Here is a 25,772-nt window from a genome sequence, read left to right as displayed (position 1 = left end):
CATAAACGTTTTCATAATAGGAGTAACTCCTGTGAATGCACAGTTTCCCCCGTTTCTCCTTATCCAAAGCAATTGGACCAATACTACCTTTTCGTTGTTGTGCCCTTTCCTCCTTGGTCCAATCTGTTTCTCCTTGTCCTGATGCCTTCAATACCTTCTGCTTCCTGTATCTAGTATCTACCTGTGCTATAAACTTTTTCTCAACTTCTGATATTTGACAAGTCAGATTGTTTATTCGAGCATGTGAAGTATCTAACGTTCTCCATGGAATAAACCATTTGTGTAATCTGTCTTCGCTTTTGTAGTAGTCCCATTTGTTCAAATGCTTGAAATTCGGAACCTCTGGCAATGTCGAGTCGAAATTCGAGAAGTAATACTCAAATCCGTCTCGTCCATAAAACATACTTAACAATAAACTGCACGTTATCCCATATGTCAATGGGAGATGATGGTATTTGATACCCTCCTCCACCGAAATTGGTAATTGCATACAGACATAGCAGTCCTTTACCTCCATGGCATCAACATATTCATAAAGCAACTTAGCATAAGCATTTGACTTGTAATTCCCCTGTGACTCATCCATGTGTAACCTTTTTACTTCTGCATCTAACAACGCTTTGTCTTTCTCATTGATGTTTCCCTTCTCCTTAATAATGGTAGTTCTCGGTGTTGACACTCCCTTATCCTCCTTAACTGTGGTTCCATCCCCTTCGTGTCCCGCTAGGAATGAAACAGTTACCACTAAAATTATAAGAGAAACCACTACTCCTAAAAATGTAACAGCTATACATTTTGCCCTGCGGTTCGGGTTGCCAGCCTCCATGTTCTCAAACAGTGTAGTTTTCGACTTTCTTCCAGCATTCACTTCCTCTTCTTTTCAAACAAAGTCTTTCTCTCTTGCAATGTCTTTCTTGAAACACTTGGAAGCTTGACAATTTGTTTCCGCAAAACAGTTCAAAGTCCAGTAAAATAGACAACCCTAGCCCTTCTCCATCCACTAAAATGAAACCCCTATCACTTTTCTTCTTCCACTCGGCGCTAGGTTATCTTGCAACAAGTTTTTACAATTTCTTTGCAACAGTCTTATTTTCGTCTGAAGTTATGTATGACTCAAGGAGTGACACTACTTCTTCATAAACGTCCATCCGAAGTATCATTCCCTCAGGTTCTGGACAGTTCGTACCACAACATGGAAAGTCAACCTTTTCTAGGATTATCCTCCTTATTTCGCTCAAGACAAATGGACGGACGAAATTGAGAGTTAGCGTTTTTTCAATTTCCAATCCTGGTACTATCAGTTCTACATCCACAGTTACAAAGGGGTCCGTTCTAATCAAGATCACTTTCTTCACCTTTCCAGATCTGCACCCCTTTGAAGACATTCACAATATGGTATTAGTCCACAACAATAAGCACTCCTAGCAATTCTACTACTCGTTCAAGCATTTCCAAACGAAGAAGAGTTCCCTCCAATATTGGATATCGTGAACAGCAAACTGGAAACTCAACTGTCTCTAAAAGCAATTTTCTTATTCCACTCAGGAGAGCAGGATGAACGATGTTGAGTGTCAGCAACCTTTCGGTCTCCGCTCCTGGCAGTAGAAACTTTATTTGCACTGTGATGATCGGGTCAGTTCTGATCAGTTCCACTTCCCTGATCCTCCCTGTTCTGTGTCTCCCAGACATCTGCAACAAGGTAGGTCCAGTCGGGAGTAGAGTATCTTCTGCTAGGCACTCGCACCCTACTTGATCTTCTAAGACCCTCCTCGGCTTGATCCTGGATATCTTCTTCTAGATCTGAGTCTTCGGATATAGGAGTAAGCGTTTCTTCCTGGGCCGACCTCAAACTTAGCCTTCTTCTTCTTGTTGGCCAAGTGGCAGCTCCAAGCCTTATTCTCCTATTCCTTGTCCTCCCACTTGGTTCTTGATCGCTCCGATACGGATCTGAGTCTGAGTCGTATTCACTTCTGCTCTCTCCTTCAGTTGCGTCTTCTGTTTCACTGCCGTCCTGCCTTCGCTCTTCTTCTGAATCCGATGCGTTCCCAACTTCTTCCGACACCTCCTCAGCTGCCTCAATCCCTTCATGCGACTCTTCTTCCACTTCCGGGCTTTCGTCTGGGATGGGAGCTGTTCCTTCTAGAGGTGCTGGAACTCTTCTAGTATGGGATGCATGGATCCAATTTGGCAGCCCCCCGCACTTCACCGCGGTGTTCGTGATCAGGATTACCTGAAAGGGCCCACGCCAGCGAACATCTAGGCAGTTCTTCCGGACGTGCTTTTTAACCAGGACCCAGTCCCCTGGGTTCAGGTCATGACACAGGTTCCTCGCTGCTGGAACTTCAGCCGCATGCACCTGAAGGGACACAGAATGGATGGCGTCAGACAGTCCTTTACAATAATCCAAGATCAGATCATCTGTAATATTCAATAGAGCAGTAGTTGGAACTGTAGGAAGTCTCATGGCCCTCCCCATCAGGATCTCGTGGGGAGAGAGACCTGTCCTCCTATCAGGTGTGCTGCGCATGCTCATGAGCACCAATGGAAGAGCATCTGGCCAACTCAAGGATGTGGATGCCACTACTTTAGCCAATCTATTCTTCAAAGTGCCATTCACTTGTTCCACAATTCCTGAAGCTTCTGGTCGATAACTACAATGCAGCTTTTGATCGATATTCAGTGTGGAGCACAACATCTTCACTATTTCGCTGTTAAAATGTTTTCCTCTGTCCGATTCCAAAGAGGCAGGCACCCCGAAGCGCGGTATCAACTCCCTGAGCAACAATTTAGCCACTGTGAGTGTATCGCACCTACGTGTAGGGTACGCTTCAACCCATCTGGAAAATACGCATACAATCACCAACACATACCGAAGGCGATTGACTCTTGGCATTTCGATGAAATCTAGTTGCATTCTATTGAAAGGCCCCCCCGACCTCCCAATGTGACTCAGTGTGACTGGTGTTCGTTTGCCTACGTTCAGTTGTTGGCAGGTAACACATCGCTTACATACTGATTCTGCCGCTATTCTGAATTTCGGGCAATACCAAGTCTGCCTAAAAACTCTCATCATAGCATCCCTTCCTAGATGTACTGGACCATGTATTTCTCTCGCCATGGGATTAGCTAATTCTTCAGGTAACACAGCTCTCCCATCTGCTGAAACCCAAAAATCCATTTCACTTCGCACACAGCCTGCTATTTCCCATGCCTTTTTCTCTGTTTCAGGTGCGTTCTCCTGCATTATCCTTAAATCCTCCCAAGTGTCTACCGTTTCTAGCATCATACTTAATTCAGTCTTTTCTTCTGCACCTTCTATTTCCACCTTTGAGAAAGAATAACTTTGTTCCGCACAATAGCGTGCGACTTCATCAGCATATCTATTACCTTGTGACACAAAATCTGTATTCTTAGTATGAGCTACACACTTCACCACTGCAATGTCAACAGGACCTTGTAATGCTTCTATCAGCAATCGCACAAATTCTCCATTTCGAATGGGCGAACCAGAGGAAGTCATGTAACCCCTCTGAGACCACAACTGCCCGAAATCATGAACCACACCGAAACCATATTGGCTGTCCGTGTAGATGGTGACTCTCTTTCCATTTCCTGCTATGCAGGCACGAGTTAGGGCAATAATCTCTGCTACCTGTGCGGAATGTACTCCTTCCAGGCAAGCGGCTTCCACAACTCCAGTAATGGTACAAACAGCATAAGCTGCTCTCAACCGACCAGTATCGTCTCTTAAACATGAGCCATCAACAAAATAAATTTCATCGGGGTCAGACAATGGCTCATCCACAATATCTGGTCTGGGTTTCGTGCATAGTTCAGTCACATCAAGGCAATCGTGGTCTTCACATCCTTCGCCTTCTATTACAGTAGGTAAAGGCATCAAAGTAGCAGGATTCAAGACAGAGCATCTCCTGAGAGTCACATTCTCTGCGGCAAGTATAACTTGCTCGTAGCGCGTGAGCCTACTATTGGTCAGATGCTGCGTCTTCGTCCTGGTCATTAACAATTCAACTGAATGTGGTACATATACCACTACTGGATGTCCCATCACAATACTTTCGCTCCTTTCAATGCTGACACCCGTTGCAGCAATGGATTTGAGACATCCGGGCAACGCTGCGGCTACTGGATCTAATGTAGCCGAAAAGTATGCAACTGGTCTACGGGCATTACCGTGGGTCTGTGCCAAGACTGACAAAGCACATCCCTCTCTCTCACAGCAATAGAGTGAAAACGACTTTTCATAATCTGGCATTCCCAGAGCCGGAGCACGACATAAATCGTCTCTCAGCTGTAAAAACGCCACCAGACATTCTTCATCCCATGGTACCGGATCACTCACCTCCTTGTGCGTCAGTTTCTGTAAGGGCTTTGCTTTCAGTGAAAAGTTAACTATCCACTGTCGGCAGTAACCCACCATTCCTAAGAACATTCTAACTTCTCTCTGTGTTGTAGGCGCATTCATTTTCATTATCGCCTCTATCCTCTCTGGGGACACCTTACGTTTCCCTTTTTCTAACCTGTGCCCTAGATACTGTACTTCTGTCAGACAATACTGTAACTTGCTCGGAGATACCTTATGTCCATTTTCAGCTAAATGATTCAGTAAGGCAATTGAATCTACTTTACAAGCTTCCTCTGTTTCTGACGCAACAAGTAGGTCATCTATGTACTGTACCAGAACCGAGTTCTGCGGCAGTACTAGATTCTCAAGATTCTTTTTCAACAACTGATTAAAGATGGATGGACTGTCTGTGAATCCTTGTGGAATTCGACACCATGTTAAAACGCGATCTTCCATTTTAAACGCAAAAAGGTACCTGCTCTCTTCATCCAATGGGATTGAAAAGAAAGCCTGACAAAGATCTATCACTGTGAACCATTCTGCTTGACATGGTATTTGAAACAATATTACTGATGGATTCGGTACCACGGGACAACATGAAACGACTATGTTGTTAATTTTTCGTAAATCCTGAACTATCCTAAACTTCCCGCTAGGTTTCTGCAAACCCATAATCGGGGAGTTACAAGGACTGCCCACGATTTCCTTCAGTATTCCCTGCTGTATCATTGACTCGATCACAGGCTTTATTCCTGCAATCGTTTCCTGGGACAATTTGTATTGAGGCGTTCTTGGAAACTCAACATTTGGTTTTACCAGAATTTTTACCGGTTCTACCCCTTTAATCAATCCTATATCTTCTCCTGTGAAATCCCACACCTCTGACGCCACTGCATCTCTTAGGTCTTGTGGAAGATCTTCTACCGTCAGAGTAGGATATAGTTCTACACAGAATTTTGAATTGGCCACCTTAAAGGTAGCATCATCGTCGGTAGTCTGTACCTCCACTCCTTGTGGGGTGCAGTATATGGTGCAGTTCAATTTGCATAACAAATCCCTACCTAACAGACATACCGGACTCGAGTCACAAACCACAAACTGATGTTCGTTCATGTGGTTTCCAATTTTCACAGACACTGGTTCTGTCAAGGGACTAGTCATTCTTTTATTTGCGACTCCTACCACTTGAATTGTTTCCCCTGACATTGGCAAGTCTGGAACTACCGCTGATCTCAGAGTCGAACGAGTAGCCCCAGTGTCCACTAAGAACGTAGTGGGACACCCTGCCACTTCTGCCTCAACAAATGGCCCTCTCTGATCCACTTCTAGAACTGCCCCGAGGGTACAGTCCTCTTCACTGCTCACCCGTTGTCCTGTCAACGGATCAATGTAATAACATTTTTCTTCCTCAATAAACAGAGGCATTTGTTTAAAGACCTTTCCTCCAGCTGTTATCTTTGGTGGCTGTGGGAATTGGGCCCGTGGAGCCGAAGTCCCCCCTTTGGCCACCTTACTGCTTGGGACTGTCACTTTTTGCACTGGGTCTTCTTGGACCTGCTCTTCTACTTCTAACTCTCCGTTTTCAGGGTTAAAGGGACACTCGCGTCGCCAATGCCCCACCTGATGACACAGATGACACTTTGTCGTTTTCTTTAAAGTGGCAAAGTCTATCCTAGGTCTCTGCCCTTCTTCATTATCTTTGCTCTGACCATTTGGTTTTCGTCCCATCCCCTGCTTCTGCTGGCCACCCTTCCCAGCGGACTGCATTTGCACCACCATCAATTTCTCCTTTAGATTCTTGGCTTTAGAATCTATCTCGTCACTGCAGTACCTCGCATAGCGTAAAATCTCATCTAGTGGTTTGCTCTGCCAACAGATTAAATGTTGCTGTATCATCAAACAAATATCAGGTCTCAACCCCAAGACAAACTTTGACACGAACTGCCCTATGTCTTTGGGATCCATTACATCTAGTCCACTGTATTGCTTGAATGTTTTCAACAATCTTTCATAAAACTCGTGAACTGTCTCCTTGGGTTCCTGCCTTGTTCGGTCTATTTTTACCCAATCTATATCCTGTGGTGGTACCTTATCTTTCAGCCATGCTATTACCCTCTCATACTTTCGCATGACAATCTCAGATGGTCCATTTGTTCGAGCATCCCTCAATGGTTCAGCATTTGGCCATTCGACACTAGTCTTACAAGGGGTCCACAAATCAGATGGGACCACGATGTCAAACAACGTGTTCAAATCTATCCACAGTACTTTCGAGATTTTAACGAACCTCTCTACCTGCTTATACCATTCGACTGGATTGTCCCGCAACTTCGGAAATGAGTTGGTAAATGCGGCTAAGTCTCCTCTACTCCAGGGCACATGTACATAATTTCCATTTGATATTTCTCGCAAAGGGAATGCCTCCATCTGCATTACCCTTCCCTCAGGGGTCATCACATTTGTACTTCGTCTAACTGTGCCCTTTTTCGACCACCTTTCTTCCCATTTATCCAGTTCTCTCCACACTCTTATCCCTGTTACCAACTCTCTTATGTGTGTTTTTAATCCAGTAGTTCTCTTCTCATCTAGATCTTGGTCTGCGTACTGTAATCTGTGGTTGCTCTGCAATGCCCTGGTCCTAGACAAATCCACGGCATACTTGTCTGCCAAATCAGTCAGTTTTTCATGAAACGCTCTAGCTTTCCTAGTAATATCCTTTGCCATGAACAATAACTCATCCTGTTCGTACAATTCTATCCTTTCCAAAGGCAATGTTCCATCTATTATCTCATCAACATCTGATTTTAAACTGGTAACATCAAGCCTTTTTGCCTTAATTTCAGCTTTCAAGACACTCAATTTAGCTCCTCCATCCGCATCTCTCCCATCCCAGCTCCGAGATCTACGTTTAGGTATTGGTGAATTATAGGGAGTCCTCCCCTGTTCCCATCTCTCTAAGTCCCATGCCTTTCCATCTTCTCGGGGTGGGTGGTGAAACACTCCTTCATGCCTCCCAGCCTCTCTCTCTCCATCCTGGCTAGTTTCACGGGATAGAGGGTAAGAGGTTCTATTACTCCCTCTTTCTTCCCTACTTCCCTGTGCTTCCTGAGTATTCGAGGCGTGGCGGGACCTATCGCTGTTCTCCTTTCTCCAATGTTGAACGTCTTCCCCAAGTGTATGATGAAGGCACCTAAACCTATTCTGAAAAGCCCGTACCGCCTCATCTCCTCCGTTCCCCCAGAGACGGGACATTTCCTCACATTCTACAATCTTAGTATTTTGTTCCGGTTGTTCTCTCTGATTTGTAGGACATGCATCCCCTCTATTCTCTTGACTTTGGCCTTCCCGGCTCTGACTACTCTCGCTGGCCCCACAATGAGATACTGTCCCATTGCCCCTGCTTTCCCACTCTGGTTCTGTTCTTGTCCTGTTACTCGGAGATACTATGGACCCGTCCCATTCCCTCAAATCAGCTCTTAACTCTGAAAAAGATCTTGGCCGCGGTCCCCTTAGATCCATTGGTCCTCTCGGACCTCCCTGTTCTGAATTGGGACCGACAGTTGTGTCTAATGGGGTGTTCCACGTTACCGAACCTGGTAATTGTTTCCATGCATTCGTCACATTATTCCTCCTTTCCATCTCAATCCTTTCCCTATCCAATTGCCTTTGTTGTTCCCCTCTATCTCTCTCAGAATTATAGATCGAAACTATGGGTCCTATGGTAACAGGCACTTGAAGAGCGTCTGGCAATCCCACAGACTCAACCCTTTCTGTGGTTGGCGTTTTCTGCACCACAAACCTTCCCACTACACTCTGCACAGTGTTGTTCGGAGGTGTTTCTCCGCCTTTGCTAGGTGTCCATTCCGATATAGGGAGTGGTGTATATCCCTCTATCTCATTCCCATCTTCCCTTGCGAGCCCTCTATCTTCTATCAATCCCACTCTCGGAGGTGGTCTATCCATTAACAATCTGTTTATCAGATTGTCCTCCGACTCGCTTTCCTCGTCTTCTTCCATGAGGTTTCCTCCTCCTGACACCTCTCTCATCGGATACATTTTCTCCACCTCAATAGTCTGTACCCTCCAACGCTTTTCCTCCTCATCCCATTTGGAATCTCGCACTGCCCTTACCGATCGCGTCAGCCTTTGTTGACGCCTGTTCAAATTTCGGTCGTGTGCAGCCTTAATCCATGCATTAAGAGCCTCAAACTGTGTTGGTCTGGGCGAGGGTTTCAATGAGGACATGGTTGCTTTCAGCCGATGTAACACCTCTAACTTAAATGTTCCATACTTCGGGAACTGCATTTCCTCATTTCCTTCCGTAAGCTTATTCCAAGCCCCGATCCACAATATCGTATGCAGCCCCACATTCGTTGCCATATAATGAGCTGGCGTACCCTCTGGGGGAGCCTCTTCCCCGTAATAATGTTCACTTCGTTTACGTTTAAAAATCCCTTTCAAACACTTAAAACACTTCATGATTTCTCTTTTCTCCGCGTTTGTTTACTTCCTGATGATATTCCACCAATCTCAGCGCCGTTCTCACTAACTGGCCTATCCGTACGCGGCTTTTCCTCCGACGTCACTCTAGCCGCCCAACCAGAGCGCGGCTCTAGCTAACGTCACACCAACCGCTCAATCACAGCGCGGCTCTAGCCGACGTCACCCGTCCCCCTTCGCAGCAGTTCCCCTCCTTTCTCAGCTCGTCTCCTCGGTCATGCACGCATCCCATTCATACTCTGAAAAATGATTACTTCCGTCCAAGCGATCACCTTTCTTTGACTGTACGCCCACAGTCTTTCTGTAGTTGTCACCCTAACTTGGCGAAATGTCTTTCCGTTTACTTCCAGACAATCGCCTTCTCCGATAGGTTACTCACACGCAGTAACTTTCGACCAGCGTCCGTTACTCATACACTCACTCTTACACTCCCCCTATCTTGGATCCACGGCGGTCAATGGTACCTCGTGACCTCCGTACTATGGTCGACAACTACCCTGGATGTTCGATACACCCAAAACCACTTAAGCTCTGGCCTGAACTTAAGATTTCACCAGTTCACCCGTTTACCAGGTTACCAGTTTACCAGGTTGCGCGCGCTCACAACCTTCTCTCTTTCACACTACAGGCATTCAACTCCGCAAGACATTACAATACAAATACAACACAAAACACCGCAATCTGTTCACGCATGACCCTTTTTATACTCACTCTCCGATACTGCTGCTTTTCTCGCACAGTCTGCACCTTTCGGCACACGATTCTTCCGCTGCTCGTCTCTCGACGTCTCGGGCCTTGGGGTAAACTAACCTCTCTAGATTACCTTCCTCAAGAAGATAACCATCCTCACTCTGCTACCAACTGCTAACGCGGGATTACTGGTTACTAATTATCTTACCAAATCCCATTTCCTGTCGACTGAATCGTTGGTACCTGTCTTGAGTAAAAGGTAATCTCGAAGTAAACAACCAATTTAAGAACTTACACCACTCTAAATGACCACTGACCAAAATTAAGTTTTAAAGATTTAATATAAAGTCAAAGATAACTGAAGATACAAACTTCTCAAAATGAGATTCAAAAGGTATATCGGTATCACTATGAACATGAACTTTTTGAATAGTCTGAGTCTGAAAAACAGAATAATAAGTACAAGCTCTAATAACATGAGTGTTGCCAAAATGAATACAAGTTGCAACCTCAAAGTCATTACAGAAAGAAAAATTAAGGTTAGTCTGTCCCTACGCTACACTAAATGACATCCCTACTTAACAAGATCTTAACCCTCTAGGTGTCAGCCGTGGTGATTTCCTAAGAAGATCACGCACTTCTCTTTGTCTCTTCTCTGATAATGGGTCTCTCCTGATCAGCCTATCTGCCTACCCATCCGCTTCCTTAGGCTCCCAAAATCATCTGCTCTGCTCTCCTCCCGGGTCACTTTCCCTAATACCAAATCACATTTCCAATAGAAACGCCCCTTGGGACGCCCCTCACGTGGTACATCTTTCCGCGGCAAACTCCATGATGGTACTCTTGAAGACCCTCGTTAAAGTTGGCCTTGGTTCCCAGGCGGCTTCTTCCGTGCGCTGATACCCCCTGAAATTCCTGGAAACTCCTACAGGCCTGCGCAAGGCGCCACTGAACAAAGTCCCTTTCATTCGAGCTGATTAGGACCCTTGCACCTGCATACAACTCGTCCTGCAGTGGGCCTCAAATTCCAGACTTCACCATATCTTAGGCCATAAAACACTCTCAGAGCTCCATACTGGACACCTCACGACCTCTCCTCTAACGAGCACATGACGATTTAAACTACATGACATTATCTGTTCTGGCCTACTTGATTTACATGCAGCAGGTTCCTGCACTCTTAAAACGTTAACTTGATTTAAACAGCAAACATTCTTAACTAGCATACGTTTCTAAAATAACCCATCTATAAAGCATATACTTTTAACCCTAAGTTCAATAGTACATTTTGAAAGAACCATGTCAACCTTGTCTCACATTATTTTAGCAGCACGTTTAGATTTGCTTGTGAATTGCCATGAGGCCTACACAATATACTGGTTTTTTAGAGTTACATTCAACTCTTACATTATTCCTTTAACATGAGAACGTGAGGTTTTCATATTCATCCCAAACATTTCTACATTAGTCTCACACAGTTATGATTATTGTTACTCTACTTAAACATTCTATGCATTTCACTACTGAATATAAGACACTCTGTGTATTTCACTTCTAAATATAAACACTCTGGTGCAAAGTACATGTTAACTAACTACGTGCTTGTAAATATGGCGTACTTATACATTTTTTTCAAACTTGTGCTCTCTCAATTCCCTCCGAGTCATGAGTGAAATGTCAACACGGCTCCACAGAAGCATAACAAGTATGTGTCCGTGAGGCGGCTGTTGCCGCGGACGAGCGGGGGCCGTTGGGATGAATGGACGGTTTGGGGGTGCTTGGAGGCTGGTCTCGAGCGCAGCGTGTTGTAACCACGGAGGGGGTCGGGTGTTTTCTGGCTCCTGCAGTCCCAGGGCAGAGGTCCTGGCAGACGTCCTCGTGCAAATATTTGGCGGGAATTCTCACTTCATTGCAGAAAGGAAATGGAACTGAGAGAACCTCAGTCTGCAGGAATGGACACGTGGGTGTTGTGTGCTTATGGTGGCACGGCGGGCTGGGTAGAGACTAGTGCCGGGGCCCAGCCTCGCATCCGGGCAGCAGAGCTCCGGGCAGGCGCACAGGTGGGTAGGGTGCATTGAGTTTGTAGTTCTGTCTGAACGCGGAGTGTATGCTCCTACCAGGTGGCCCCTGGAGCTACTAGTATCTGCACCCTAAAGTCTCACCACAAACGTGCATTCTGAAAGCGATTGTGCCCTTTAACGCAGCCTGTAAATTAGACGAGAATTTATGCGCTTACGATCTTTGGCCTCTCTGCTGAGATTGATAACTTGTACCGGGTGTGAAGACGGTGTTTATGTTTAGTGAGTACAAGGCCACTTGCCGCTTAGCTAAAAACAGCAAACCATGTCATCCGGGGTATGGAACACGTCTCCAGATGTAAATTATTCCAGCGAACGACCAGGCAGGGGAAGGTTCTGGGCCCCGTGCCGAACTGTTGCACAATCAGTTTCCCCATCCGTTCGGCATAGCATGGGATGCCAAATCGAGATCTCTGGTTCTTGTGTTTTTTGTAAAGCAATCCAACCAGCAGGAGCAGTTTCCAAGATATTTCTGAAATAAAGGAAACTGGCAGAAGATCACACGGGGTGCACGTGAGAAGTAGACGCAGGCTGTCAAACCAGACGTACAAATCCCATGAAGAACGTGGAGCTTTGTACCGACTCAGTGTGTTGTTGCGAGTGTGCCACGAGCCCCAGGCGCCGTCTCTCAAGCTCCAGGGTAGAGAAGCGCGCGCGCGTGCGCGTGCGTGTGTGTGTGTGTGTGTGTGTGTGGGTGTGTGTGTGTGTGTGTGTTTTCCCTTACCTTTTCACCTGCATCATCCTCTGGGGGTAACCGCTCTGCATTAAGATACCACAGCAGGCGGAGACGGAATGTCCGGGTGGAATAACGTGCCCGTGTCTCGAGCCTAAGCTGGCGAGGTAAGGTCCGCACCCAGCATGCAGTGGTATGCCGGGTGCCCTGACTGTTACTTCCAGGTACAGTAGGGTTGGTTGCACCGTGGATAAGGTCGCCACCACGCGCCAGGTCATTATGGGCACTATTTCCAGTCCTGTGGTTTTCTGTGACAGCCTAATGCATTCTGGGTGTTGAAGTCTTGTTTTGCTTTCATTAAACTAGTTAGATTAACACATTTCAATTCAATGATTAAGAGGTGAAAAATTCAGACCTGGAAATGTCGATATTGACTGGTGTGAGGATGTGAGTGTCACTCTCTCTGTGGCCAGATGAACCTTACCCCTTGCCCTGCTCATCCTGTGCTTTTCCCCCTGCAGATCTTTCAGCAAGCAGAGATCAGTCATTGAGAAGGAATATGGACAGGTATGTTCACTTTTTGAAGCCGCGCTCTTATCTCATGGCGGGATCATGTTGTACTGATGCATTGTCTGGTGGGGGTCTGTGCTGTCCATACTGGGCAGTGTACTTTGAGGAAGGGTCTGTTACTTGTGCTGAACATCTTTCGCTCCTCGTGCTGTACACAAGCGCTCCATTTCACACTCACCTCAGCTTTTCTCACACACACAAACATAGCATACCTATTATTATGAGAACCGTCCACTGGCCGTAATGAAGTGTGCCTTTACAATTCTAACTCCATTTGTGCTTTGATAACAGGGTAGGTTATAAAGCGGACCGAGGCAAATCTAACTGCACTTTCAGTTTTTTGATACACTCACTGGTACCTAAGCACACTAGCAGGACCGGTCCTCCTAAAGATGGAGGTTGTCTGCTTCTGTCAGGGTTTACCCACACTATGAGGACTGATCCTATTCTCACAGCCTGGGTCCCTCTCCTTCCCTCTCCCAGGTTGGTTGTTATTGCGTTTGTTGCTGAAGAGTCGTCTGCTGTCTTCAGAGGCCTCACCAAGTTCATGGGTTGATAAAGTCAACGGTGCTGTGGGCTGGCACATATAAGTGGCTCATGAGATGCAACGCTTCACCAAGTCCTTAACCGATGTTGCAGGAAAATGTTGGAGAAATTAGCAATAACTGAATGTTAAGAACAGAACAAACACCAATAAGAGTAATCCTGGGTTGCCGGTGTGCTGAAGCAGTGGTAGGAAGGGATGGAACTTGTGGACTTGAAACACTTGTCGTCTTTTGGGGATAATTTACAACAAGGGTTGGTGATGGACAGAGTCTCTGAATTAAGCAGAATACTCTCACCCAGTCAAGAGATCAGGGCTAGATCCAACACCGTTTTTTAGCTCATTGCACCATCCCAGTTTCAGAACCTGGCTGTATGCAAATTAGTCTGTCCCTGGCCCAGTGCATCATGGGAACAGGGCAGACCAGACTACAAAAGCCAATTCTTACACTGGGAAGGAAACAAGCTTCCGGGGACCGGTTTCTGGCATTTCAGCCGTCTTCGGCCCAGTGAGTCCTGGAGGCGAGCAGTGCTGAGCCTCAGACCCATACCTGTAGACACTTTGAATTCTGTGCACACAATGACTCGTGGTGGTGAGAAGAAAATGGAAATTCTAGTGGCACTGGTAGCTGGAAATCCTGCAGGGGTGCATATAGCCAGGTTCTGAACTGGGATGGTGCAGTGAGCTAAAAAACGGTGTTGGATCTAGCCCTGATCTCTTGACTGGGTGAGAGTATTCTGCTTAATTCAGAAACTCTGTCCATCACCACCCCTTGTTGTTAAATATTTTGTCCACCCTAAGCGTGGAAGGGTATACTCAGATGTGAGTCCCTTGCTCACTGCTCCATCAGGACTCAAGCAAGCCGGGCCGACGCCGCCTGAAATGGCAGAAACCGGTCCCCGGAAGCTTGTCTCCTTTCTGGTGAAGAATTGGCTTGGTAGTTTGGTCTGCCCTGTTCCCATGATGCACTGGGCCAGGGACGGACTAATTTGCATATAGCCAGGTTCTGAGCTGGGATGGGGCAGTGAGATAAATAACGGTGATGGATCAAGCCCTGATCTTTGGACTGGGTAAGAGTGGTCTGCTTAATTCAGACACTCTGTTCATCACCACCCCCTTTTTTGAATCATTTTGTCCACCATAAGCGTGGATGGGTATACTCAGACATGAGTCCCTTGCTCACTGCTCCATCAGGACTCAAGCAAGCCGGGCCGACGACGCCTGAAATGGCAGAAACCGGTCCCCGGAAGCTTGTCTCCTTTCTGGTGAAGAATTGGCTTGGTAGTTTGGTCTGCCCTGTTCCCATGATGCACTGGGCCAGGGACGGACTAATTTGCATATAGCCAGGTTCTGAGCTGGGATGGGGCAGTGAGCTAAATAACGGTGATGGATCAAGCCCTGATCTTTGGACTGGGTAAGAGTGGTCTGCTTAATTCAGACACTCTGTTCATCACCACCCCCTTTTTTGAATCATTTTGTCCACCATAAGCGTGGAAGGGTATACTCAGACATGAGTCCCTTGCTCACTGCTCCATCAGGACTCAAGCAAGCCGGGCCGACGACGCCTGAAATGGCAGAAACCGGTCCCCGGAAGCTTGTCTCCTTTCTGGTGAAGAATTGGCTTGGTAGTTTGGTCTGCCCTGTTCCCATGATGCACTGGGCCAGGGACGGACTAATTTGCATATAGCCAGGTTCTGAGCTGGGATGGGGCAATGAGCTAAATAACGGTGATGGATCAAGCCCTGATCTTTGGACTGGGTAAGAGTGGTCTGCTTAATTCAGACACTCTGTTCATCACCACCCCCTTTTTTGAATCATTTTGTCCACCATAAGCGTGGAAGGGTATACTCAGACATGAGTCCCTTGCTCACTGCTCCATCAGGACTCAAGCAAGCCGGGCCGACGACGCCTGAAATGGCAGAAACCGGTCCCCGGAAGCTTGTCTCCTTTCTGGTGAAGAATTGGCTTGGTAGTTTGGTCTGCCCTGTTCCCATGATGCACTGGGCCAGGGACGGACTAATTTGCATATAGCCAGGTTCTGAGCTGGGATGGGGCAGTGAGCTAAATAACGGTGATGGATCAAGCCCTGATCTTTGGACTGGGTAAGAGTGGTCTGCTTAATTCAGACACTCTGTTCATCACCACCCCCTTTTTTGAATCAGTCTTTTGGGGATAGGCATGCTGCAGATTATAATAAAAACGTAAGTATTTTTATGGAGCTATCATTGGTGAGAAATCCTTAAATTGACGCATGTGCTTCCACGTCCTTACACGTACACTTGGCCAACTTAGATTGCTGGCGTTTTAAAAATGTGCACCTGTGTCTTAACAATAAAATGTGCCATTTCTTTGAGGTCCATCCCTCCCAAGTATATTCTAATCTGCCATATGAGTTCATGGGCCTCTACAGCTTTCAGTTTTCTGAAGATAGGCTCTTGGCCCACCCTTTTGGGCGCAGAGCAGACCACACCTGGAATGGGTGCAAGATAAGTGTGATCAAGCCTGCACCTTAAGTTGGGAAAGTCTGTTCGGCCTATTTGCCATTATACGGACCAGACAGCACACCCGAGGAAATGTAGACACTGGCTTCGTCGGTCTCCCGACAGCCGCTCCTACAATATTAGAGGTGCCTTAAGAATAGTGTGGAAATATTCCCTGGAAGGGTTTCCACAATCACAGCAGGGGTCCTTTTGGTGAAACCTCCTAGTTCCCCCATGCCCACTACAACATGGTGGATCAGGAGGTGTTTTTGTTGTTGTTTATTTTTCAAAGACAGCCCCCCCAAAGCAGGAGTTGCATTTTTGGAGAAAAACATATTTGCCTCTGACGCACTGAGCATTTTCTCTCAGCATGTGGGGAACATTGTTTACTGCCATCGACTGCTATACAATGAAGTCCATGCGGGAAAAAACACATCAATAGGCCCCATGCACAGGGAGGCCTTTCCAACACAATGAACCCGCTGGGTCTGTAGGGCAGGCCTGCTCAAAGAGGCCACTGATGACAGAGCCGCTGAAGCTCCACCCTCAGAAACAAAGCGCTTCTCCCATATGTAACTGCGGCAAGAGAACTGAGAGGCGGGTGGTCCGGAAATCCGCTGATATCAGGTGAACTTTCCAAAACGACTGTCTTCTTAATAATGGCCAGGGCTTTAATTGGGGCGGGTCCCTGCGGGTCCAAGACCCGCTAGTAATTAAAATGGACATTGAAGCGGGTCCCTATCGAGTCCTATATTCATGTCCTTAACTTTACTGGCACACTTCACTGACAACAACGCTCTCTTACTTGCCTTCCTTTCTTCTTCCATTCGTCACTTCTCTTTTCTTCTCCTAACTACCCCTGCCTCTTTCCATTCCGTCTTTCCCTTTCCTCTGTTTTCTCGCTCCCATGCCTCTTTCCTTCTTCATATTTTTCGTTTCCTATCTTTCCCTTTTTTAAATCTCATTCTCCTTTCCTGATTTAATCTACCGCCTGCCCACCCTCACTACTTCCATGCCCCCCCCCCTTTTTTTACCCTCCCTCCATATGTCCTCACCTCACTCGTTCTTGCACTTGAATCTTCCTTCCTACGGTGTCCTCCCCCACCTGTGCTCCGGCTTCATGTCTCTCCCCATCCCCATCCAGGAGTAGCCGGCGTGTGTACATTCTGTGTAGAGCGGGGCAGTGTTCGGACAAAGTGTTCATCTTCTGTTCCAGTGATGCGGCCTCTGACGGGAAGCAATGAGGTCAGTCAACCCCTTTGTGACTTCCCTCACAGGACTGCGAGGGAATACAGAAGCGAATCCAATAGCCACAAAGTCTTTACTCGTGGCCCAGAGATAACCAAAGAACCTCACACATTCTGTGCCCTCAGAGGACATCCAGTGTCACGCATAGTGTGCACCGAAATTCCTCTTAACCTCACACAACTTGTGTCGCCAGATGCAATAAAATCGTCACACATACCGTACCACCATCAGATGCTATAGCAACTTACCCAGTCTGCGTTGTCAGGTACTGCAGTACCATCTTCTTCCATCAGATGCTGTGGAACATCGCACATCCTGTTTCATCAAATGCTACAGAATCGTATTCACCCTGTTCCATCAGATACTATACAACAGAACACGCTGTACTGTCAGATGCTATAAAACCCCTTTCAGCCTGTGCCAATATAGGCAGTAGAACCTCAAACATCCCGGACTGTCGGATGCTATAGAACTCTGCACAACCTGAACCCTGAAGCTCCTTGTTTGCCATCTGATGCTATTTCACCCTACACATCCTGTGGCATTTGATGCGACAGAGATACTCACGGAGTCTGTGCTGGTACTCTATTGTGTCATCAGATGCTGAAGAACCTCACACATCCTGCGTTGCCAGATGTTATAGGACCTCATGCTGTGCTGCTTCATGCAAAAGAACCTTATTCACCCTGTGCTGCTAGATGCTTTCGAACCTCACACATCCTGTGCCGACAATTGCTACACAGCCTTGGCCATCCTGTGCCCTCAGATGCTATAGAAACTTGCACATATTGTCCTGTTGGATACTGTAGAACATCACCCACTCTGTGCTGTCAGATACTCTAGATGGCCTGCTCTAATCTTATGCCAGATGACATTTTAAACTTAAACTGTTAATGATTTCCACAGAACTTGCTACTACCTTAAATTCCCAAGAGCTCTTAGCAAAGTCCTCATGTACAACACAGGGTTCGACTGACACTTCTGGGCAAACTAATCTAGACAGACTTACACCAATTAAGTAGTCGTTGTCCAAAGCACTTTGATGAGCTTATTTGAATACACACTTCCTAATTGAACATAGACTGAAATATACATTGAGCACACTAAACCAGACTTAATGGTGATTAGTGAGTCCTGGTTGATAGAATAGACAAAACAAGTGGCAACGTAGCTGCTATTGTCAGTAAATGTTTAATGATTTCCCAGCTGCTGTGCAATTTAACTGATTAATGTGGATCTTCTATTGCTTAAAATTGAATTGAAAAATAGCACATTGGCTTGTCTATTAGTATATCGGCAACTCCAATATATGTTAAACTTCAATCAAAAACTATTCGAGATTATCTGCCCTCTCTCGATCCAGTTCTCAAAATTAATGGTTATTGTCCAGCACCTTGAGACCGTAATGGGTGAGTAGTCGTGCCTTACAAGATCTCTGATTGATTGATTGATTGACTGGCCATCCACTAAATCGAGTGCGGACACTAGAGTTAGAATTAATGGATCTTAATGTACAGCCTTGCATTTGCTCTGATCATTACTTGACTGAATTTTCTACTCCAAGTCGGAGAAAATTTGGTACACAGCTTACTTAGGCTACCAATATTCAGAAATTGAGTCGAGTTAATCTCCAAGAAATGGAAGGCATGATTGCACACACAACCCCGACCAGTGCAAAAACAACGCATAGCTAAATGGGCAAACTTGACTCTTTGATAATGAACTACAGGAAGCTAAACTTAAACTGAGTCAAATTGAGCGCCAGTGGCACACATGTTATCTGGACGAGCATAAAACCAAATTTCAAGAAGAGCAAAGAGAATATAAATTCAAGCTCCAATTTGTAAAATCCAAATACTATAGTGACCGTATTTCAAAAGCTGCCAATAATCAGAAGGAAACCTTTCTGATCTTAGATAAGCTCATCTCTTTGAAGAAATTAGTTGCCAAAACAAAGGCATCCCACCGACCTATGCGACCAGCGTAACTTTTTTTTCATAGAAACAAATAAGACCATCAGAAACAGTAGTTTGTCTCCTAGTCCTCCTCACTGTTTGGAGTTCATGGGGTATACTATTGACACCATTTTTACCTGCTTCCCAGATCTCGATTAGCCCAGACGAATGGCACTTCTAACTAAAGTCAAATCAGGCTCATCTAAGGATACTTGCTCACCAGCTCTTTTAAAAGGCATGCCTATGCCAATAATTGTCCTTTCACAATTGTTACTGAACAAATCACTTCCAAAATGTTTGGCGCTCAGCTCTGCTGCAATATGCTATGGAAAATTATTCATTGTGCGCTGTCAGATGCTATAGTACCTCCCATAACCTGTGCTGTTAGATCCTATAGAACCTCACATAGCCTGTGACATCAGATACTATAGAACCTTATTCATCCTATGTCATCAAATGCCATAAAATCTCACACCACCATTCCGTCAGTCAGCCTGTGCAGTCGCCTACTGCAGGTCCATCCTGTGCTGCCAGATGCCGTAGAACTACGCACCTACGGTGCACTATGCCAAGAAACAAATCCATCCTGTGCAATGAGCTGCTATAGAATCGCATACATCCTGTGGCATCATATGTTCAGAACTCACACATCCTGTGCCATCAATGCAATAGACTTTCATTCATTCTATATGCGGCCAAATGCTGTATAACTTCCCACATCCTGTGATGTGAAATTCTATAGACCATCATACACTCTTTGCCATCAGGTAAAATAGAACCTTAAGTACTCTGTGTATCAGTTGCAATAGAACCTCAACTAACCTGCTTCGTCAGATGCTGTAGAACCTTGTACAGCCTGTGTCATCAGAAGTTGTAGAACCTCACTCATGTGCCTTCAGAGGCTGTCGGGCCCTCACAGGTCTATAGACCTTCCTACATCCTAGACTGTCGGATACCCTGGAACCTCAGATGCCCTGCAGCATCCGATGCTACATCAACCTTAAATTCGCACCTGCACCATCAAACACCCTTCCAAAACTCTTTGCTTTCACCCTCAAAGACTCCCATGTTTCAGGTTCCGTACCTTCTAATAGCACCAAAGGTCACAACTCTGGTTTCTGAGCTACCACAATAATCACTACCCTACACCCTGAGTTTTTACTGAGGCTTACACATCCTGTGCCATCAGATGTTATTGAACCTTACACAGCTTCTGCTGATACCACAAAACAACTCACATAATAATACCCTAATAACCCCACCGCTCTTGCGCCCTGTAAGAAAACCAAATATCACACATCCTTGAACCATAGAAGGCCCGGATCCTGTTATTCCTGATGCTCTGTGTTTTCTAACGGTGCTGATCGCTTTCCATTTTTGTGGCCGGCATGACTCGTGGGTGGGAATGGGGGTCACGTGGTGCGGTGGGGGGGTGTTTAAATAAAACAAATAAAAAAGGTAACTTACCTTTATTGGCCCGGTCCCGCATTTTCTCTGCTCCTCACAGGAAGCAGCTCAGGCAGCCTCCCTCCCCTCAGCCAATCACAATGCTGCAATGGCAGCGTTGTGATTGGTTGGGACACCGACAACACAGTCATCTAAGGGGAGGCCATTTTCTCCATGTATCCTGCATGCAGTCTACATGGAGAAAATGCAGAGTGCATATAACTGGTTTGGTCAGCCCAGAGGCCGCACAAATAGTCAGCGCCCTCAGAGTGGGCAAGCCACTCCTCCCCTGCCCTAAAGCAGGACCGCCAACCCGCCCGCCCCCAACCAAACCCTTCTGCTTTCTCGCAGTGCGAGAAGCAGAAACATAAAATGGTATATACAATTTTATGTTTCTGTTTCTCGCACTGTGAGAAAGCAGTGGGGTGACGCTTCTCTGCCCACATGGAGGAGCCGCCTACAACTGAATATCCCACATCCCGGACCCACATACCACCTAAAAGGCGTACATTTTATACTGTTAAAGAACCACCAATCCCCATGCTTCTTGTGCACTTCTGTGCCACTGTTTCCAACAAAGCCTACATTCTCAGATGCCTCGGATGTTAAAAAACACGTGCTCTCAGAAGTACACTGCGCAACTGACCACCTGTACACAAAATACCAGCAAATTGCATGCACCATATTCGCTCAGATGCTACCAAATATCAAATGGTCTGTGACTATCGCATGTCACATTCTGCGCTCTCTAATGTCCAATACACACCCTCTGCCCTCTGATAATACTAAATTACAACCGTCTTCATATGGCATTACACATCGGGGCCTTTAGATTGGGTAGGCCACCATTGAGTGGACTATGAGACATCGGAAGCCGGTGGACCCTAGGGGTACACCATAGGGTCTTTTGGCATGGATACTATGGCCCCAAACCCACAACAAATCAGGAGACGCATTTGGCTTCTTGAGGCATCTCCATATAATAATCCTTGAAATTCATCGGAAGCGCAGGTGTCCAACGGTGGAGGTGGAGGACCATGGCTGTGCCAGGTTTTCCGAGCAGGTAAATCTTTTATTTATGAAGTTTTATATAGCGCTAGCCTGACCGGAAGCTATCGGAGCGCTTTACAACAAGTAGAGAGCAGTGCAAAAGAAGGCAAATATAATACAGTCAGCCATGCGTTCAGGATAAAAGTCAAGTAGAAATGGCCAACCGCATCGAAGATGAGGGCCAAGGCGTTTTGACCACTCCAAGCGGTTCCTATCTGTTCGGAAGGGAGCGGTCGAGGAAAAGGATTTTGAGTTGGCTTTTGAATTTCGGGAAGTAAGGAATAGTTCTGATGTGGGGGAGTTCCATATTTTGGGAGCATTTCCAGCAAAGGACCTGGCCGTGGTTTTTTGTTTTCGAGCTTTGAGTGGGATAAGAAGTAGGTTGTTAGAGCTTCTGAGAGTCCTGTTCTGACCCACTTTTCTGAGTTTGGATGCCAGATATTCGGGGTTGCCTGTGTGAAGGGCTTTATGGGTGAGGCAGGCTGTTCTAAAGTTCGCCCGCATTTCTATAGGTAACCACTTGAGTTCTTTTAGTGCCGGAGAAATGTGATCGAATTTCTTTATTCCAGGGACCATTCTGGCTGCCGCGTTGAAGGTTGTTTTCAGAGGAGCAAGGTGAGTTTTGGGAATTCCCGAGAGGATTGCATTTCCATAGTCTAGTCTTGAGAGAACCAATGCTTGGGTGGCTTGTTTGAGATCTTTGGATGGAATGAAAGGTTTGATTTTGTTTAGTAGTTTCAAGTTAAGGAATCTTGATGTGTTTGGTCAGATCAAGTTTAGAGTCTAGCGTGATGCCTAATGACTTGACGGAGTCAGCCAAGGAGAGGTTCCCATTGAGCGCGTCAATATATTTTAGCCATTCGTTCATTTGTGGGTTCTCTTCTTTGTTCGAGATAAGAAGTAGTTCAGTTTTTTCTGGGTTAAGCTTTAAATGGTTGCTTGAAAGCCAACGTTGGACCTCCTTTAGTGTTTCATTTAGTCGATGGATGTCTTTAGAAGAGGAAATTTCCAGGTAGAGTTGTGTATCGTCAGCGTAGAGGTGAAAGGGCATGTTGGCTTTTCTGAGTAGGGTGGTGAGGGGTTCCATGTAAATGTTAAAGAGTGGGGGGTAGAGCACTGAGTCTTGAGGTACTCCCCTTATGACGGGGTGGAGGTCTGATTCGGAGCTTCTGATTTTGATTCTTTGTGAGCGGTTGTGTAAGAAAGAGGAGTGCCAGTTAAGGACCACGTCGTCATGACCAGCCCTTTCTTCCAGAGCTTTGAGGAGAAGAATGTGGTCAACCGTGTCGAAAGCCACCGATAGGTCTAGGAGAATGAGGAGGGAGCAATGATCTGAGTCCAGTGAATTGTGTAGATCATCAATTACTTTGAGGATTGCGGTTTCTGTGCTGCACCCTTTCCTGAATCCCGATTGATGTGAGTCGAGGAGACTGGAATTGTCCAAGTGCCGAGTTAGTTGATGGAGAACCCATTTTTCTAGGATTTTGGAGAGAAGAGGAAGGTTGGAGACGGGTCTGAAGTTGTTTAAGTCCTTTTTGTCCAGGCCAGGTTTTTTTAGTAGAGGGGTGACTTGTCCCACTTTCAAACAGTCTGGGACTACTCCAGTTTTTAGGGAACTGTTGATAATCCTGCACCATAGTGGGGCAAGGGAGAGTTTTTTCGTTTTTTTGTGAGTTGAGCAGGAAGGAGGTCAAGGGTGTGAGATGAAGGTTTGGAGGCGGCGATAAGTTTGACTATCTCTTCTTCTAGGATGGGCTGAAAGAGTGACCAGGGTTTAATAGAGGGAGGAGGGGCGCTATCAAGCAACCCACCTTGTTTGCTGTGAGGGGGAAGGGAGTGGTTGGTGGCTAGAGAGTGTTCGATCTTGGAGATCTTAACATCAAAGAAGTTGGCAAAGTTGTCGCATCGTTCTTTGGAGGCCAGTTCCATGGAGGTATCTGGTTTGGAGGTTTGCTGTCTAATGAAACTGAAGAGTTCCTTAGGTCTAATTTTTGTGCTCTCCAGAACAGAGCAGAAGAACAAAGACTTTTTGTTCTTGATGTGATTTTTGTATTTCTTCTGGATAGTTCTGAGTTTGTCACGATGGTAGATGGAGGGCAAGTTCCCCGTAATGTCTAGTTTTCTTGTGTGCACGCCTGGCTTGTGGAGATCATTAATTCCTGGCATGAATTCCGCCATTTAGGACTAATGTTCTGCGTTCGTGGTGTAAGGAGAGTTGCAACGCATTCGAGCACTGGCAAATGCAATCTGCCCCGTACTCAGGGCCACTGAAATTCTGCAGCATTCTTGGACAAAATTATGTTACAAGGATGAAAAAATTATGTGACAACGTAAAGCCAAAATGTGGGCAAAATTATACAATTATAGATAAACCTTACTGGTAATTATGTGGCATTATCTAGCTAGTTTGCCAATGTAACACCAATTCATACAAACTTAAGTGCTATATTAAATACATAGGTTTCTTAAGAAAGAAAAATATATATGCATTCAGCAGGTCCTTATAAAAAATGTTATTCACTAGCAATTAGCAATTTGTCTGTAATGGCAGACTGGGGAATGCCATTTTATTTACACTGCCCTCTTTACATGAGGTAATACTCTGTGTAAAATATATATAATGTTACACTCAGCAAAAAAGTACACGTTTTGAAATCAAAGGTGTACCTCTTATTCTGCACGTCCAGAAGTCATTTAAAATTCATGTTCAGTTTTGGGTTTTCTCCATAGCCACAATATAAAGCGTCTGAGAACAACTGTTTCCATTAGGCAACATCCCTACAAAATACTGCTGGATGTTACATATTAATTATTTACGTCCTTTGGGTAGCGGGGTCGCTCAGGGGTCACATTCTCCCCCTCTGTGAAAAACTAGCCGCTTGTCAGGTTAAACACTTTTTCTTTAAGACAATCTCATCTATCTCTTGGTAGTACAGGAACTAGACAGAAGGCTACTTTGGAAAAAGTGTGTTTTGGCTTAGCAGTACCAAAACGAAACCTGTATCAAGAAACAACTCGGTAAAACTCCCAGACCACCTTAGTAAATAGAAAAAATAATTTTATGATCAAAATAAGGCCAAAACGACAAAAAGTGCACCAGTCATTGCAAAGTCATAGAACGTTATGTAACAGAAAGAACAGCTCAGCATCATGTATCTGTTCTGCATAGACAGTCAATGAAGGTTCCTCCATAGTAGTCTCAAGTGGCCCCTGGAGGCTTCTTACCCCTTCCAGTCATGGAACACGCCTCCCAACCCCAGGCAGCCTCTTGCCTACAGTCTGACCAGAGGGGCTGGTTGAGAGTCAGCCCTGTATTTTAGTCCAGCACAGTTTGCAGCTTCGAAAGTTCAGAGTTCCTGTGGGTATTTCTTTGGCTGGTGTCTCTGGGGCAGACAGGGGGCTCTTCTGGTCCTTCCAAGTCTGTCTAAGCCAGTAGGGGCTCCTCCTCCTCCTCCATCTCAGTTATCAGTTCATTCCTTGGAGTTGACACCGAAGTTCTCTCCTTCTTCCTTCTGAATACCAAACAGCCATGAGTGTGAGTTAGCTTTATCACTTACTTTCCATTTCTAACAAAGAATGTTCACCAAGCCCACTGCTAGACCAGTTTTTTGTTTGTTTTGCAGATTTATATAGCGCGAACTGGACCCGAAGGTACTAGAGCACTGTGCATGTGCACCAGTTACGTTACACAAGGACACATTTATATTTGTGGTAGGCATGGGGAGATTAAGTGATTTGCCCAGAACCACAGGATGTGGAGTCGACCCCGAGGCTCGAACCTTGGCTTCCCAACTCCAAAGTGGACAGTCTAGACGTGAGACCACATCCTCTCCTCTGCTCCACAAGAGGGTTCCGTTGTAACTCGGAGATCTACCCGGAGATCAGCGGACACTCATCCTTTCATAGAGCAAAGCATGCAAGACTTAGTCTGGGTGATCACTCCCCCCCCCCCCACTTCAGCAGTCTCATCTGCTTCCAAGTCCCGCACTGCGCATGTTTGCGGTTCTGTCTTTTTCCCTCAGTGGTTCTACCTCCAGCGGTGTTCTGCCTCATGGGAGCCTCACAAGAGGCCACACACAACCTTCCACGGCTTCTTTCAGATCAGGAAGGCCTGTACCACAGAGTTGCAAGTGCCTCTCTAAAATCTGACTCTTCAAACTGAAATACCATGAAAT

The 25,772-nt window shown here is 46.0% G+C and overlaps 1 protein-coding gene across 1 annotated transcript in view; it reads left to right on the top strand.

The window, feature by feature from the left end:
* FCHSD1 (FCH and double SH3 domains 1) overlaps window positions 1–25,772 on the top strand; it is a 316,141-nt gene that overhangs the window by 19,444 nt on the left and 270,925 nt on the right. Inside the window, exon 3 of the mRNA XM_078653503.1 lies at window positions 12,826–12,871. Within this exon, the coding sequence (XP_078509629.1) occupies window positions 12,826–12,871 (46 nt within the window). The remainder of the gene's footprint in view (window positions 1–12,825; window positions 12,872–25,772) is intronic.

This window comes from Lissotriton helveticus, chromosome 7 (genome assembly GCF_964261635.1).
Source record: "Lissotriton helveticus chromosome 7, aLisHel1.1, whole genome shotgun sequence".
Lineage (NCBI taxonomy): Eukaryota > Metazoa > Chordata > Amphibia > Caudata > Salamandridae > Lissotriton > Lissotriton helveticus.
This window is presented reverse-complemented; position numbering and strand designations above follow the sequence as displayed.